Source organism: Sus scrofa, chromosome 1 (genome assembly GCF_054392235.1).
Source record: "Sus scrofa isolate SSC_HxYL_T2T_F1_AM1 chromosome 1, Sscrofa_HxYL_maternal_Yorkshire_Landrace_v2.0, whole genome shotgun sequence".
In the NCBI taxonomy this organism is placed as follows: Eukaryota; Metazoa; Chordata; class Mammalia; order Artiodactyla; family Suidae; genus Sus; species Sus scrofa.
In genome coordinates this window covers 281,087,341-281,105,322 of record NC_139383.1, presented here as the reverse complement: position 1 = coordinate 281,105,322, position 17,982 = coordinate 281,087,341, and the positions used below count along the sequence as shown (strand labels likewise).

At 54.4% G+C, this 17,982-nt stretch overlaps 2 protein-coding genes across 31 annotated transcripts in view; one reads left to right on the top strand and one right to left on the bottom strand.

Annotated features, from left to right (window-relative positions):
- Positions 1-17,982, bottom strand: part of RALGPS1 (Ral GEF with PH domain and SH3 binding motif 1) — a 334,371-nt gene that overhangs the window by 106,265 nt on the left and 210,124 nt on the right. The gene's annotated exons all lie outside the window — the stretch shown is intronic.
- Positions 1-17,982, top strand: part of ANGPTL2 (angiopoietin like 2) — a 33,203-nt gene that overhangs the window by 8,543 nt on the left and 6,678 nt on the right. The window contains exon 2 of one of the 2 annotated variants that reach the window (XM_005660427.4): positions 4,332-5,197. In XM_005660427.4, coding sequence (XP_005660484.1) covers positions 4,381-5,197 — 817 coding nt within the window. In that variant the 5' untranslated portion in view covers positions 4,332-4,380. 2 annotated transcript variants of the gene reach the window in all.

Below are 17,982 nucleotides of genomic sequence, written 5' to 3'. Positions count from 1 at the left end.
CAGACCCCATGGAAATGGGACCGCGAGACCCAGAATTCTGGGGCTCCACGACTGGTCCCACCACCAGCAATGCAGCCTTGAGCGAGATACCTGACGCCTTCCTGACTTCTGTTTCCTCAACCTCAAAACGGTGGGACACTACTAACCACTCATTAACGTCGTGACGATTACCGATCACCGATTACCGGGGAGAAGGCGGAGCGTGTGAACCTGAAAACCCGTACGAGTGTTAACTGCCAAGCCTGGTTCTCTTTTTCATCAAACAGACACAAGAAACGCTCTCTAAAGATGGCACGGTCTCTGCCTGCGTGTGCACGTCTGCTGCCTCCCCAGTTTGTGCCCAGCGCTGTGTGAGATGCTGGGGACAGCATGACACTAGGACCTGTCTGACTAGCGGGCCCCTTCAGGGCCGGGAGGACACACCAGACAGACCTCCTGGGGAGGCCCAGCTCTATGACATGGAACAAGGACCTCCTCTGAGAAAGGGGGTCGTTAGTCATGGCACCCCCTGGGGGAGGGGGAGGACCCAAGAGGGTGGAGCGAGTGCCCGACCCCACTGCCCGCGCACTGACCCCGCCGTCAGTCAGCTCTTGTGGTGCTGTGGTGCTGCTATCGTGCTCTTCCCGTCTCTGGTTTTGGAAACACGTCCCCCTTCCTTACCTGCTCTGCAAGGTGGGTTGGGTCACCCCACTTCACAGAAGAGGCTCAGCCTTCGGGATCGCAAGTCCAGGGGGCAAAGCTTTGCCCAGGTGGCTGAGAAAGCCCACACTTGGGAGGGGACAGGACTCAGTGGTAAACAGCGCCACCCTGCCAGGTGATGAGGCCTGGGGCCGAGTTGCCTCCTCCGGCCAGTGGCAGTTTCTTGGCCTAGGTGGCACCCTCACTGGGCCAGCAACTGCAGCAGCAACCCCCCCCCCCCCACCGGGGCACAGAGAGGTAGGCCATGGGCCTGTGGGGGAGCAGCACCAGCAGGCTCCTCCCCATCACTGTGGGTTGGGTGTGGCCGCAGGCACAGGCGCGGCTGAAGTGAGTTGGAAACTAGACAAACACAAACTCAGCTCGGCTTCCACTACCGTCACTGCAGCCCTAGCTCATGGCCCAACCCAGCTGGGAGACTCCAAGCACCTTTCTCTGCCTGGCCTGAGAGGCCCCAGCTGGCTTTCGGCACCCGGCTTGGGCGTCCTCATTCAAGTGGAAAAGAGCTCAGAGCGGTCCTTTTGTAACTGCCCATGTCCAGCTCAAGGGGGAGCCGGGACCCAGGCTGCCCACCAAAGGAGCCCCCAGAGCGGTCTGGGAAAGACAACACCTTCCAGGTTCTGTGTCGGGGTTGTTGTTTCAGCATAACTTAACGTGAAGGCAGAAAGTCGTGATGCTAACCCGTCACTGCTAGAAACCAGAGCAAGTGCGTCTCTGTGTGGTCATTAAGAGTTGGAAGGTTTGAGTCCATCAGACCAGGGCTGAGTCCTGGTTCTGCCACCTTCCAGTCGTGTGATCTCAGTCAAGGCACACAGCCCCGCCGAGTCTCTGTTTCCTCATTCGTAAAATGGAAATAACAAGAGGATCTACCACAAAGATACTGTGAGAAATCAGTCAAGTAGAAAACCCTTGCAAAATGTTGAGTGCAGGGAGTTCGCAGCAGGTTAAGGACCTGGCCCAGCAGGATAAGGATCTGGCACTGTCACTGCAGCAGTTCAGGTGGCTGCTGTGGCCCAGGGTCGATCCCTGGCCTGGGAACTTCCACATGTTGGGTGCAGGGCCAGGGACATAGGAGGCACTCAGTGAGTGGACGTTAACGGGTGTTTATAATAAATACAAGAAACGGTCTCCTTCGGTGCCGCTCCCCCCTGCCCTGCAGGCCGTCACCTATCATGGGCTCCCCTGGCCCCACTTGCTGCACCCTGCTTTGTAGCCCTCCCTACTGTGTGGCAACGGATGGTGGCTGTGTCTTTTCACACCAGTCTACAAATGTTTGCTGAGCTCCTACATAGTCCAGGCCATGTGCTAGGCACAGCGAGTGGCAAGGGACCAAAAAGACAAGCCCCTGCCCTCGCGGAGTTCCATTTATGGGGGTGGGTAGGGAGACAGCGCACATCTGATGGTGAGAAGGATTCTGGAGGCGGAAGGTGGTGAGGTCCCAATTATAAATGTTAAATAAGGAAGGCCTCACGGGGAAGCGATATTTCAGCAAAGCCCTGGAAGCAGAGAGGGTGTGCACAGCAAGGAAGGAGGTGAGAGTTGGGGGGCAGGGGCAGCACGTGCAAAGGCCCCGTGCAGTCAGTGAGCTTGAGGAAGGCCCAGGAGGCCATCGCGGCTGCAGCAGCACTGGCGGGGAGGAGAGGAGGTGGCGATGAGGTCAGGGAGGAAGCAGGGCCAGATGGGAGCGGAGGCGGGGGAGGGGGGGCGGCACCGAGAGACCCATCAGCGTCTTCTCCACGATGAGGAGCCACCAGAGGATTCCAAGCAGAAGAGTGACCCGAATTGACTTTTCCAAAGGCTCGCTCTGGCTGCTGGGTTGAGGACAGACTGTAATGGCCAGAGGCGGGAGCAGGGAGACCAGTCAGGTCCAGGCGAGAGGTGAAGATGGGCGGTACAGCGGGAGGTGGGGAGAAGCCGCAGGATTCTGGGACTATTCCCAGACTATTGCTATTACGATTTGGTGATGAATTAAATGTAGGCTAGGACCAAAAGGAATCAAGGATGACTTCAAGTCCATTGGCCTGAGCAACCACAAGAGCAGAGGTGCCACTTGCCAACATAGGAAAAACGGGGGTGAACAGGTTGGGATGGAGATGTGGGGAACGCCGGAGCTGACCCCTGAGTCAGTTAAGTTGGAGATGCCCAACAGCAGTGAGAGGAGCTGAGCAGAAACGTCAAGGGGGCAGTTGGACAGACGAGCCTGGATTGACAAGGACTGGCCATCTGGACTGGCAAGTGAGGGCACAGGGGGTTCTGTCTGGGACACCTGGAGGGGAGGAGAGGGAGCCCGGCCTGATGTGAACGGGCTCAAGACGGAGCAGGAAGAAAGGGACTCTCTGGAAACAGTGGGTGTGGGCAACTCTTCAGAGGGTTTTGCTAAAGAGGGAAGCAGAGAAATGGAACAGTAGCTGGAGAAGAGGTGTGAGGTCAAGAGAGGATTTTCCTTAAGTTGAAAGAAAGGCGAGCATGATTGTAGGAAAATGTGATGATGGCGGGGAGCTGGAGGAGAGCTGCCGGAGCCGTGTCCTTGAGCAGGAGAGAGGAGGGATCTGAGGGATCTGAGAGTCCGTCCCCTCCCTCTCGGCCTGGCTAACTCCCTCCAGGGTCAGCAGAAAGGCCACTTTCTCAGGGAAGCTTTCCTGACCCCTCTGGTTAGGTCAGTTCCCTGTTCTACCCTTTCAAAGCGTACACTGTTTCTGCTTCACAACACTCGGGGCTGTGTGATGACGGGTAAGCCCCGTGAGGGCAGGGGCTGGCTCTGCCCTGTTTGCGGCAGCGTTTCCAGCAGCCGGCATGCCACCTGGCATGCCCCAGACGGTCGACAGATATCTGGGAAGGAAGGACTGGTCTAAGAATAGAAACCCCTCGGCGGCACATGTCTGGTTCCTGCTCCCACCTGGCTTAGTCATGTTGCAGTGAGGGGGACCGTGCGGTTGCTGGCTGTTGGAAATGCGAGCGTCTAGAAGAACTCAGTTGTTCGCTTCTGTTTGGGCTCTGCAGCTTGGCTCACACACAAAGCAAAGCCACGTGACCAGACGCATCCTTCCCCTAACGCCTGTCCGCTACACACGGAAGCATGCCATGCTATGTCTAGCGATTCATTCGTTTAACAAATATTTGCAAAAAGCTTGCTTCGTGCAGCATCCTGGGGATTCAGGATGGAAACAGACACGGCGCTGGCCCTCAGGGAGCGTAGATCCATGGAGAGGTCACGCAGAATTCAGATTCGTCATAACTGTGATGGGTGTTACAAAGGCCGCGTCCGGGGAGAAGGTAACGGCTGAGGGGTGGGAGGCAGAGGTGAGGGGAGATCAGTCTCCCTTCCCTGCTTCAGGCTACCGTGGCGTGGTTCTCAAGTTCCAGGCCAGGCGCTCAGTGAGACGGCTGCAGCACTGGAGCAGGCTCCAGGAGTGGCAGGGCCGTGGCCTTCGGCCTTCAGATGCTCCAGGCCCCTCCTGGTTCCTTTCTACCTCTGCCGGGGCCTGCCTGTCTCCTGCTGTGGCTCCTGGAAGGGCTGTCTCCTGAAGCTTCGTTTTCGGAAAGATCTGCCCGACAAGAAGCCTGAGCTCATTTGTGGCACAGGCCGTTGGCAGTGAGAGGGCCATCACTGAGTCTCCCCTTGTGTTTACTTTCAGGTTTTCATAGGCTCTGTTCACCAAGAAGAACCATCATTGTGCAAGGACCATGCGGCCGCTGTGCGTGACGTGCTGGTGGCTGGGACTGCTGGCCACCCTGGGAGCTGCTGCGGGCCCGAAGGATGGCTTGGAGGGCACGGAGGAGGGCTCGCCCAGCGAGTTCATCTACCTGAACCGGTACAAGAGGGCTGGCGAGTCCTCGGACAAGTGCACCTACACCTTCATCGTGCCCCAGCAGCGGGTCACGGGCGCAATCTGCGTCAACTCCAAGGAGCCCGAGGTGCTCCTGGAGAACCGGGTGCACAAGCAGGAGCTGGAGCTGCTCAACAACGAGCTACTCAAACAGAAGCGGCAGATTGAGACGCTGCAGCAGCTGGTGGAGGTGGACGGCGGCATCGTGAGCGAGGTGAAGCTGCTGCGCAAGGAGAGCCGCAACATGAACTCGCGGGTCACGCAGCTCTACATGCAGCTCCTGCATGAGATCATCCGCAAGCGGGACAACGCGCTGGAGCTCTCCCAGCTGGAGAACAGGATCCTCAACCAGACGGCCGACATGCTGCAGCTGGCCAGCAAGTACAAGGACCTGGAGCACAAGTACCAGCACCTGGCCACGCTGGCCCACAACCAGTCGGAGATCATCGCGCAGCTGGAGGAGCACTGCCAGCGGGTGCCTGCTGCCCGGCCCATGCCCCAGCCGCCCCCCGCCGTCCCTCCCCGCGTCTACCAGCCGCCCCCCTACAACCGCATCATCAACCAGATCTCCACCAACGAGATCCAGAGTGACCAGAACCTGAAGGTGCTGCCGCCCCCTCTGCCCACCATGCCCACCCTCACCAGCCTCCCGTCCTCCACGGACAAGCCGTCGGGTAAGTCCTGCCGGGAGCCGGCTCCATCTGGACCCCAGAGCCGTGTGCCAGGCTTCCCTTGGCCGTGGCCACAAGCAGGGGAAGAGCCACAGCAAACTGAAGCCTGGCCAAAGGCTTGTGCAATCCCCCAGCAGTCCCTGGGGCCAAGGCACTGGAGAGGGCGGGGTGTGAGGGGACCACATTCCTCAGATGGATGCACCGAGGTAGAGCCAGGAAACGGGGGGAGACTCGGAAGAGAAGCAATGCTTTCTGGCTTCTCATAGGAAAAACCCCAGGCCTAAGTTCTGGGCTCTGCACAAGGTGCCCAGTGTTGGCCTGCAAGCTCCCGTACTGTGCCTGGCACAGAACTGGCCTCCGGTAAGTGCTCACCCAAGAAAGGACAGATGAGAGGAAAAGAAAGTGTGCTCGCAGCAAAAGTAGGATGCCCACGCTGTAGGGGCTGCGGGATAGGAAGGAGGGCTTTCTAAAGCCCACACGTTTCCTTAGAGGCTTCTGCCTAGAATGTCCGATGAGGGTTCCACGCCCTCTTAAATACGGTAATTCTCGGCACATCATTACAGAGGAGTGATGGGGCTGCTGGGAGGTTCTGAATCCTGACCAAGACCCCGGCACTAGGCACTTCCGTGTGTAGGACGCCATTAACCCCTGCAGTTCCTTAGGGAAGCTTAACCGAGAGGATGAGTGACTTGCTCACAGGCGTAGCATCCTCAGGCTGGGTCTGGATTCAGGCCTTTTCACTCGAAAGCTGGGACACGCCCCTCTGCACTCTCCACTCTGGGAATCCCCACTCCAGGGGGAGCATGAGCCCGGCCCCCGGAAGCTCAGCCTCTCATTCATCCAGGACCTCACGAGCCCTCCCAACGGGCTATCGGATGAGGCCTGGATTCGTCTCTGCGAAAACGAACCTCGCATCTGCTCCAAGTCAGACACTTCGTTATTTAAGCAGGGAGATAGTTTTACCAAAAATATCTTGTTTTACACTTATTCCACACTTCTGAAAATAACCACCCGTACTGGGAAGAGTAGTTTCTTGCTAATTCTAGAGAGGGGCTGAACCTGAGTGCAGAAGGGTGCAAGAGACAAGGCTGCACTGTCTGCAGGGCGGCAGGGGCAGAGCATCTGCCACAGCACCTCACTGGAAAGCTCTCTCCTGGGTGTGCAGGTTGAGGACTTGTGCTCTGGAGCAGACTGACTGACCTGGATTCAAATTCTGATTCTCCCTCTGGGACATCAGGCCAGTCACTTTCCACTCAGAGCCTCAGTTTCCCCATCCGTCACTTAGGGATGGATTGAAATCGTGCCTACCTGAGGATTTAACAAGATACTGCGAAACAGGTGGTTAGTATAGTTCTGGGCCCACAGTAAGCGTCAACACATGGAGCTAGGAGTTGTCTTTGGTCTTGGTTTCCTAATTCTGAAGTGGGAGATTGGGAGTTCTTGTTGTGGCGCAGCGGAAACGAATCTGACTAGGAACCATGAGTTTGCTGGTTCGATCCCTGGCCTAGCTCGGTGGGTTAAGAATTCAGTGTTGTCACTAGCTGTGGTGTAGGTCACAGATGCGGCTTGGATCCCATGTTGCTGTGGCTGTGGCATAGGCCAGAAGCTGCGGCTCCAATTGGACCCCTAGCCTGGGAACCTCCACATGCCTCGAGTGCGGCCCTAAAAAGCAAAAAAAAAAAAAAAAAAAAAAAAAAAGAAAGAAAGAGAGAAAGAAAGAAAAGAAAGAAATGGGAGATTGTAATTAAAAAAAACAGTCTGTTTTCAGTTCTGGCATTCTACAGCTGACGACTAGTTCATCTGTACACGTGTCTGTTTTAAATCAGAAGTTCCGAAAGAGAGGGCAGAGTCTGCTAATACGTCTTGATAAAATGCGCCCAAGTTAAAAAAAAAAAAAAAAAAGAAAGAAAAGGAAGGCTCAGCTGAATGATATGATGATTCTGATGTGAGACAGGCGATGGTTACGCAATAGATCCCTTCTTGCCTAAGCATCTCTGGTATCTGACGCAACAATCTCAGAACATTCCTGAGCTTGAACTAAGCTGGTAGATACATAACACAGGAATAAAGGCCTAAGTGTGCATCCAGCCTCTACCCCTGGTTAGCTGTTTGCTCATGAGGAAGTTACTTAACTCTTCGGAGCTCAATTTTCTCTGTAAAATGGGGGTAAGAGTCACGTCCCAGGATTGCTGAGGGAACTCAGTGCAATCAGGCGTGTGATTTTACACCTTGTGGAGCTGCCAACAATCGCTGAGCCCCTACTCTCTGCCTGTCACGGTGCTGGCCTTGGGGCAGGTGAAAATGACATCCTAACCTCCGGGAACTCAGTCTGGGGGAGATGGCAGAGTAATGAATGCACTGGGACCCATCCAGGGCCCATCAGTTCTAGACCCTAAAATCAGCACATCAGTTCTGACAAAGGATTTCTCTGAAAGCACCTCTCCAAGCCAAAATTTCCAGTACAGTGTTAGAATTTATGGGACCAACACAACAAAGTACCCCAAATCGGGAACGCGGGGGGCCGTGCGGGCACTGTGGTCATACCGCAGTGTGGCAAGTGTCTGCAGAGGGGCCTGCCAGGGCCTGTGGGCATTTGGTCCATGAAGTCTACTAAAGTAGTGTGACTGAGCCTGTTGTGGAGGAGAAGGAACAAGTTGGCCTGAAGAAGGACTTTGGTGTTGAGTCTTGAAGGATTTGTAAGAGGTTCCAGGTGGACTTGGGAGTTGGGAAATTGAGTTACTAGTGGGTCCCTGGTGGAGATGAGTCCAGGCAAAGACCCAGGGGCGTGGCCCTATCCTGGCACCTTGAGTGGTTCAGCTCCTCTGCTTCTTCACGTTCAAGGTTCAGCAGGGACCAAGTGCATTCCAGGGCTCCTGCATGCCACCAGCCCCTTTCTCTCCCACTTAAGGAAGCACACCTGCGTGGGAGGGAACGGCAGTGATTTTACCATGGAGGTAACTTGAATGTACTAGAATTTAACTTTTTTTTTTTTAAAGCAAAGCCCTTCCAAATGTTGGCACTAATTGTTAGTAGCAGAATCTTTGTGACTCATCTGACCCCTGAGCTCCCACACAAGGCTTTACCCCACGAGACAGAGCACCTGGCTGCAGAAGCTTGGGGCAGGGCAGGCAGGCAGAGCCTGGAGGGAGGACTTGAAGGGCCTGCCCTTTCTAGTGTCAGACTAAGCTGGAGGAAACGGCAGATGGTCCCTTGCAGCCAATCAGCAGAGATCTCTTATCAGGCCTGTTCTGAGAGCTTGGGGGCAGGTTCTGGTCTTAGGAGACAAAACCTTCCTCTGTGCTCTGGCCCAACAGACTCTTTGTTCTGGGGACGTCACTCAGCCAGAAACACTTCTGCAATTAAACACCTCTGCACTCAAGCCTTGGCAGCTTCTAAACCTTTCATTCCACAGCCTCAGAGCCATCCGCTCTCTTCCTCACTGTCGGGGCTGCTCAGCCCACCACACACCCTCCCCAGGGGACCAAGGGAGCCATGGTCACTTATCTAAAGCTGCACTCACCAGCGTGTTTCCAGCCAGATGGTAACAGGCTGGCCCCAGGCCAGGCCTAGGCTGCTGGGAGCCTGAGCGCCGGAGGCCCAGGCAGCTCCTGGCTTCCCTTGGGTTGTGTCCTGTCTCTCCCAGGTCTGGCCAGACCTAAGGGCATTTCCAATAGGATGATGCTTGTGAGGAGGCCTGGGCCGAATGGCCCCACCTGTGGCCCTCTCTCCGGCAACCGCCGCCCTCCCTCCTCCTCTGCACCCTTTCTCCTGCGCAGATGTGCCCTGTGCACACACGTCTCAGGCCTGTTAAAGACGAAGGCTGCAGGGGTCCCTCTAAGAGGCAAAGGAAAGGAGGCATGGAGCCTCAGCTCTAGCCTTCTCTCAAGGTGGTTCCGGGAGGCCTGGGGCCTCCCCAGCCCAGCCCGGGCACTGCCATGTGCATGCTGGCCCTCCTGCCATGCACCCATCCTAGGGGCTGGTCAGAGAAGAAACGGCAGGATGATCACCGGCGGCCACAGCGAGGCCCTGTCTGAAACAAATCTTTAAAAACCAAAAGGAGTAGGCATTTCTAGCTGTTTCCTCTCCTGGGAGAAACAAAATCAGTTCAGTTTGGTCTCTCAATGGATAAAGGAGGGGACATAAAATCATAAATTATTAGAGCTTTCTAGGGGCGTCTTGGATCCCCTGGTATAGCCTTTCTGTCTCAGAGCCTGGCAGCAGCACAGCCAACACTGGTCCCCAGACTTGTAACTTCAGAGAGGTTAAGCAACTTGGCCGAGACTACACAGCAAGTGGTTCAGCCAAGACTCAAACCCACGTCTGTCTTAACCAGTCTGGGATACTGCACATTCCCAGGGAAAGGCTAAGGGGAAACTGGTGTAAAAGTCACTCTATAAATGCTTGACTTGACGCCAGGTGCCAGCAGCTGCCTGGGACTTGAGTCTATCACTCTTTCCTGTACCAGGTTCCAGGCAGCTCCACGTAAAAGATTGGGTAGATTTGGCAGATTTTGTATTAAACTCTCATGGTTCTGATAATGAAGGCATCACCACTGTGAACATGAGATGAAGAAAGCAGGATTAAGTTAGGCGTGTACTACAGAGTGTCTCAAAAGACAGAGCTTTGCCACAGAAAGCGTGACCCGCACCTCACTTCCGCTAAATGGACCCGACTGAAGCTGCAGATAAATGTGATATTTAATTTGCATCAAATCCAGACAGATTCTCTGGGATAACTTCTACTCCGCATTCTAACATGTAACGAAGTCTGAAATCCTGATTTCCTTAAATATGTGAACCCTAAATATATAAAAGTCACTAACCATCATCTGCTCTTGGGGCCATGCTCGGTGGCAACCATGCTGCTTTACAGACATCACGTAGAAACCACCCGCCCTCCCAACAGATGGTCCACGGCCAGGGAGGCACGAGCAACTTGAACAAGACTGTTTTCCTGGATGGACTTCTCTCCTTTATGTTTTATTTCCCCCCACGAGGTAGGAAATACGCACATTAGACTGTGGTCTGAAATAGAGACCACCTTGACCTTCTGGAGGTCAAGCAATCGTCTGTCCGGGTAAGAGCTGCTGGGCCCCGGGCAGATCAGCTCCAGCAACCGGGGGTCCAAGCCTGAGGCCTGGCAGGGGGTTGGAGAAGGGCGCCGTGGGGATGTGAGGGTGACTGCAGCCACCAAGCACTTGGCCTTGAGGGTCACAGAGGCTGTAGGAAAACCCACCCGAGGTCTCTTGCTTGGAGGGCCTTGTGCTGCTTTCACTGCGCTATGCTGTCTTGTTTCTCAAATGTTATCGCTGAGCAAAATAAGACTCCCACATTCATTGGGAACTATGTAATCCAGTGATATTTCAAAGAGCATTCCTTGCTAGCTTCTTCATAAACAAAAGCCACTTCAGGTCGAGTTGGGTCATCTTCCTTCTAGCTGCACTTTCTCCCGCGCCTTCCTGGGGTTCCTCGGAGCAGGTGATGGCAGGCGTGCCTCTATTACTCAGGCGTTTTCCAGGGAGAACATTTCGGCTAAATTCTCAGGCCATTTGCAGCCCCGGGAGATAAACCGTTAACGTGTTATTGTTACAAGTGGTGAGCTGGCATTTTGCGGCCTGGAAATCCCAACAGTTTGGCGCTTGGCAAAAGGGACGTAATCTAGAAAATCCTGGAGCGTCGGCCTCTGTGGCAGCTCCCTCGTCACACAGATGGATGGCTGCGGGGATTTATGAAGTGGATTGTACCATAACCCTGAGACGCTCCCCCAGAAAAGATGACAAAGAAAGCAGAATTCAGTTAGCGTCATACCACGGTGTCTATGGCGAGGCTGGTGAGGTTTGTTGAGCGTAGGGGGCTGTGCACTCATGTCAACGTAACCCTGAGCGCTTCCCGGTGGTCCTTGTCGGCTGCAAGGAAGGACGGCGACAGCGGGGTCTTCCCCAGGAAGAAGGCGACAGTCCCCCTGCGGCCCCTGCAGCGCTCCGGCCGCCCCCGTGATGACTCTGGGAGAAAAGCACGCTGGACCTAAGCCCGAGGATCCCAGCCCTGCACCTCGAGGTGAGCCAGTGGAGCTGCAGGCCCAGAGTGTTCTAGCGCCTCCTTTTTGAGACATGAACAAGTGGTTTTCCCTTAATAGATTTTTTGAATATAATAACGGAAGTCCAAATTACTGTACCTACAGAAAGACACTGTGCTGATGACACATGTACTAGCTTTTTTAAAGCTTCCCACTGTTGAAATCAAGGTAGCGTAGGCGGCGTGCTAGAGGAACGCTGAAAAGGACAGGAAATCCACTCGTCAGACGCCACCCTGGACGGAGCTGGCAGGCTTTCTTCCACAGACGTCCAGATTGCCCGTGGGACGGGTTTCCTTTCCTAAGCTTTGGTCTGGATGTTAGTTACCCTTTGTGGTGGGGTCCCTGTCTCCCGATGGATTTGTTATTATTGACCCTGGAACTGGAGAGGGCAGAGTGAAGATGACGAAGGGGCTGCAGCTCGCAGGGTGAGGAGACAGCAGACGGAGGAAGGCGCGAGGCGGCCTCGACCACGAAGGTCAACACGTGATCACGCCCCTGAGAAGGCTCCTGCCCCAGAGGAGCCCACGGTCTCGGGGGGAGACAGACTCCCCCCCCACCCCATCGACCCTACCACAGAATGACAGCCGTGGCAGCGTGCAGGAGAGAGAACGAGGGTGAGGAAGGCAGGGCCACGGTCTAACCCACATCCCCCAACCCCAGTTATGGCATCTCTCTGAGCCTTCATTTCCCGACACTGCAGGGGCCTGTGCGGCTGAAATAAAAGAGCATGTAAAGCCCCGGGCAGGTGAAAGGCTAGATCCGTGGCCGTCATCGTTCTTACTACCTGCAGGTAGAGACAGATACATGAGGCATCACAGGGGCCCCGGGGAGGATGGAGCAGCACTCCTGGGGCCGAGGAAGGTTTCCTCAAGGAGGGAAGGAGGGGGCAGGCAGATACGCTCCCAGAACCACTGCCAGCAGCATCATGAAATCAGGAGGATCAGGCTTGGTGCTGGGCAAATGTCCTGTTTCCAGAAAAAGAAGGAAATACTAGAAGTTCCATACCAGTTGGCTTGTGGTCAAACCCCAGTGAAATTATAGAAAAGATTATGAAAAGGGGTGTGTGAGCATTTGGAAAAGTCAAAGGTGATCAGCAAAGCCAACACCAGCTCCCCAAGAACAAGCCCATACGCCGCTCCTTCCTCGGAAAGAAGGCTGGCTGGCTGGGCGGAGCCCAGCAACACCCGCGTCTGGGATCTTCGGGTCTCCGCCCCCGAGCAGGACCACTCGGTCTCATCGCTGCAGCTGGGAGCTCAGGGTGTCCCCCGCCCCGGCCCCGGGAGCCCCGGAGCCTCGGGGAGCTGCTGGCCTCTGAGCACAGGGAGCCCCCACAGCCCCTTTTCAAAAATCACGTTAAAGTCCCCGTCTCTCCCCCTGCCCGAGGGTACGGGCGGAAACCCAGGATGGGCACAGTGCTTTTGAAAGTGTTCTTTGGGAAGCCATAATGCACTCTCTGTTTATCCTGAGGTCAAACCGGCGAAACAGGGTCATTTCAGGCTCTCCATGGGGCTTTTATTTGGGGAGGCCTCAGAATGTACCAAGTACACTGAAGACACCCAGCTCACACATCTAATATAACTTTTGTGGTTAAAAATTTTGAAAGGGTTTTTAATAATTTTGTGTTTGAAATTATTTGGCCAAGAGCAACACAATTTATGGTTGGCTCTGATTTCTTGACAAACATCAGGCATATTCAGGAATTCTTGGGAAGTGAGAAAAACCTAACCCACAAATTGTTTTCAAAAGTAATAACTTTTTACGAAGACTAAATTTAACAATTAATGAAATTGACAAGATGTTACAATTTATAGAAATTTAATTATATGTACTTCTAAATTTATATTGTTTCAGTTTTCTTTTCATATTTTAGAGCCATCACATTGTTTTAGGCCTCAAACACTTGTCATAAATTCCTACAAAGCTCGTCAGCATGCCCATTGTCTGAGGACCTAAAGGGCCTGAACAGTAGGCATAAGCATCTGGACCCTTTCACCGAAAGGGCCAGCAGTGATACTCAGAACATCAGCTCTGAGGCTGCAGGAACTTGCCTGGGACGGCTCTGGGGACATACCAGCTGTTCCTGTGTTAGGTTTTACCATTTTGTGCTGTGGTTCACTGAAAAGCAGTGACTGATATAGAGCAGATATGTTCATAACTGAAATATGATTTCCCCAGACTCCTGGATCAATGAGACTTGAGCAGCTCACAGGGTTGCGCCTCCATCCCCACGCCTGGGTGTCTGCCCTCCTGCCCTCACCAGGATCGCCCAGCGGGTCCTGATGCTGCCGGAGCAAGGCTCACACCTGAGCAGTCCACGTGCCCGGGTGTTCAGATGATTGAGTCAGCGATTCAGATCCAGTTAACAACTATTCATTTCCCCTGGTAGCAAAGTGTTTCATGGAGTGGCCAGAAGCCTTGCTGGAGACAGATCATCAGTGAGAATAAGTGGAGACAGCATCTGGTCCCCACACAAAAGCGGTGCTTCTGGACGGTATCACAGAGGCCTCTCCCCAGTGCCCTCGTCTGGACCCAAACTTCGCAGAACATTTCCCACAGGCCTCAGGGTCCTCCGTGCGGCCTCAGGTGGTCACGTCTGGAGACGTGGGCCTAGCAGGTAGAGAGGCCTGTCGGAGAGCTGGCCAGCTGCATGGTCTAGGCCAGCTTGCAGCCTGGAAGGGCTCTGTCCCTCTCCCTGAGCCTCAGGCGCAGCAGGGAGCAGAGGTGTCACTTGGGCCCACACAGGCCCCGGTGGATTTCTCAGCTCCTGACCTCACAGCCAGTCGGCCTGGTCAGACGCTCACGGGGCTGCGTCTCCCTAGTAGAGGGGTGACTGCATTGAAAACTGATGCAGTTGGTGAGCCCACTTCTCCTCTGGGGCCTGGGCGGTGAGTCAGACTGAAGCTGGTAACTCAGCTTTACCAGAAAGGTCTGCACTAGGGGTGCTGAGCCCCGGATCAGCCAGCAGGAGTGGCTCCTGGCTTCCTGGGAGGCAAGGTGGCCTGGGTGCCTGATCCCTCAGCCAAGAACCCCAGCAAAGGAAGAGAACAAGGAGGGGACTTGGGTACCCAAACCCATCACTTCCAATGCTCACCAGACACTGGGGTTTGGGGACCGAGACCCGTAGACTCTGTTCCCATCGTCACCATCCCGCCTCCCCAAGGCCTCTGGACTCCAGGTTGCGTGTGACTTCCACAGTCTTTGCTGCTCCCCTGGGGAGCCACGCACACGCGGCTGGGCCGAGGCCGCTGCACTTCCCTTCACGTGGAACGTGCTGGCTACAGTTCCACCGAGAGGGGAAATACCGTCTTTACAGAGACGAGGTCGGGGCGCTCGCTGCACTCAGAGCCTTGGTGCCGCCGAGTGAGTGTTGGCCTGGCGCTCTGGGCACGGCCGCCCTTTCAGAAGGAGTGCCAAGTGAAACAGGCGCAGGGACTCCGCACTGCTTCAAGGGGGGGGCCCTACCCACAGCGCACCGAAGGTGCAGTTTCATTGACAAAAAAGCTTTCCGTTCTTCACTCCGATACGTCTCTGTGGCCCTCTCCACTGAACTTCGGACTTTCAAATATGCCTTTATGGAAAACATCTATCAGTAAATAATCTTAGACTTCGAAATCCAAAAGCAAGCACGGCCCCTGGTGTAAAGATGGGGGATGGAGGGAGCCACAGCTTCAAAACTATCATCTTTCATCTGTCAGAGGCAAGGAAGAAAGCACCCTGGTCAGCCTCGTGCTGGGTGCTGTGTTCGAGAGACCCTCCGAACAGGGGGGTTCTTTCCCTCGGTTTCCAGAAGAGATTGAGACTCAGTGGGGACCCACCCAAGTCACACTTCCAAGTGATATGGCCACCAAGCTTTGAGCCGAGGGCTCCTGGCTCCAAGGTTGGGGTCCTGTCCCTCGCACACACGTTCTCCATAGATTCCTTAGTCGAAGGCCGACACCTCGCCCGGCCCCCACGACGGCATCACGTATATGTGACAGAGGTTTCTCATCAAAGCAGGATGTTTCGACTCAGCCGCTTCAATGGAGCTACATGGTAATCTTACTGCTGCCACTTCCTGCTACGTTATCATCTTATTGCTGCCAACTTTTCAACGCGATGTCTTTTGCCGACTAGTTTTGACCCATCGCTTAATTTTCTGACCTTTGCCACTGGTGCCTTTTATGCGAGGGAAGGCAAAGTGTTTGAACGCGGGAGATCTTCTGGAGTCTCTACAAGGGTATCTGAGGGGTAACTGCCTGGAGGTGTTCTCGATGGGAGGTAATGGGTCCTCAGGGCCATGAGATGTGCACGTTGCGGGAGACACAGGGAGACTCTTTTCAGTAACAGCAGAAAATACTAAACATGCCTACACTATTTTGCGCTTACTCCATGATTGAGAAAAGCAAAGGAAAACTTCTACATTATAAGAGACACTAAAATAGTTGTAAAATGGGCAAAGTACACTGAAAGGTAAGAATCGAAAAAAAAAATTAAGATTTAAAAAGGCACAACAGCTTGACAAAGAAAAAATTATAAATTCTTTTTTTTTTTTTTTAACCTGGCTGACTGGCAAAGATAAAAAATAGTTGTAGGGACAGAGAGAGAAGCCTGCTACTCTGGAGTTCACTCTGTTTGGGGAAAAAGAAGAGAGCTTTAGAGTCCAGGCTCTGTTCCATGACCTGGGCTCAGATACCGTACCTGCCCTTACTGGCCACGGGGCCTCAACAGTGTCACCTAACGTCCCCACGCTCCAGGTTCCTCATCTGTAAAGTGCAGAGACTACTGGCTACCTGGCAGATGTGTCAGGAAGACCTCGTTTATAGATGCACAGATGGGGCACGCGGTCAACGCCCAGCACATTGGCTAGTAACATTTTATGACTGGCCCCACTCCAGTCAAGCCTCTCCTCGAGATGGGGTTTCCTAATCAGGGGTTGGGAGGTCCATTTACCATCTGATTATAAGCAAAACTGTGTGTCTGTGTGTCTTCTGGATAGACGGCCTGGAGCGTCTCCAAATTCTTAGAGGGACTGGTGGTCCCCAAATATTTATAAACACTCGTCCTTTAAAAACAGCCCTTTGTAGAAATGTCGAATGTAAAGCTGGCACAATGCGTGGAACCCACACCAGCAGCGCAGGCTGGGAGCTGTGAGGCTGACCTGCCATCCTCGGAGCCTTTCCGCGGCTCCGCAGCAAGAGGTCTGGCTGCTGTGTGCAGTGGGCGTTATTCTGCCGGCTTTTGCCGGATCTTCTGTCACAGTCTTTGCATCGAGCGGCCTCTCCTGTGCTTCTGACTTGGTAACGAGCCGGAGGCCCCCACGCCCACCCCGTGCTCTGCTCCAGCTGTCAGGGACAGACGCCCATTCTCTGCCTTGGTCCCTTGGGGCGGTGGGCTGAACACAACCAAAACCTTTTTCTCCTTCGTGAGTGTTCTTTCTGGAGGTCTGGCTCCCCCTCCCAGGACAGAAGAGGCACAAGGCATAGAAGGAAGCAGCGGCTTAGGTCACATCTACTGCTGGGGGGTGCCTGGGGCCCTGAGCCATCCCTTGGGGGAAAGAGGGCTGGCCAGCAGGTGAGTGGTGAGAAGCCTTGCCCTGGACGATGAGGGAAGGAGCTGGGTTAGCTGTCAGCGGCGAGCACCCATGTCCACCACTCTCGCTGCTACACTGGGCACTGGAGGCAAGGGGTCGAGCCATCAGGGTCCCGGTGGGACTGCTCACACACAGCCATATGGTCTCAGGAAAGGCCCACTTGAGATGTCTCAACAAAGACCAAACCCAGCCTTTGCCTGTTTAACCATCACCTGTGGACTATTCAAGCCCAGTCCCAGCCAGGAAGGAATGTGAAGTTTGATCTACACAGGAAAAGCAAAATACACCTGCTGCTGATGCCTGCCCATCCCCCCAGTCTCCCCCCCCCCACCCCCTGCCCCGCCACAACAACACACACACACACACACACACACAGAAGGGAAGGGAGAGGGTTCCACAGGATTTCAGGTCAAGAGAAGGCTGGTGAGGTCAGCTCTCCCCAGGCTGGGCATCAGAGCCACCTCCACCCTGCCCTTGGCTTCCGTGGCCCAGCACGATACCTGCCAGGCTGGGACTCCATAATTGTTGAATAAACATACCCATTAGCAGAACAAGGCGGAATTTTCTTAGGCCTTTTGGGCTTAACCATTCTCAGTTTAGGACTGCTTTGAAGAGAATGAAGCTATGTGTGGCGATTTATTTTATTTTAAGATACATAGTGCAATGGTTAAGTCCTGAAAAACTTCTGAAGTTTCCTCAAATCAATAAGGAAGAATCCAGGCTTATCTGGCCCTCTGTGACTCCGGTTTGTACCTTCCTTATGATGTGACCAATGTCTGCACACAGGAAACCGCCAGGGGAAGTAGGGGAGGGGTACTTTTCAGACTCCCAGAGACACCCATCCCTTCCGACCCGGTTGCTCAGGCTCAGTGAGCTCACCCACCACAGAACCCATCTGGTCTCAGATTTAGAAGAGAAGGTTGGGACGTGCCCTGGACAGCGTCCTTGAAGCTCATGGACCTTGGCACATGAGCTCTGGGCACCTGGTCCTTGGTGAGCTTCCTTTGGAAAATACAGATGGAGCTGAACGGGAACTTGCTCCCCCTGAAAGGTATTTGGAGGCCAGTGTCTGAAACCCAGAAATATCTCGAAATCTCTGGCTACACATTCTGGGCACTGCTTGGGCTCCTGTGACTCCATGGAA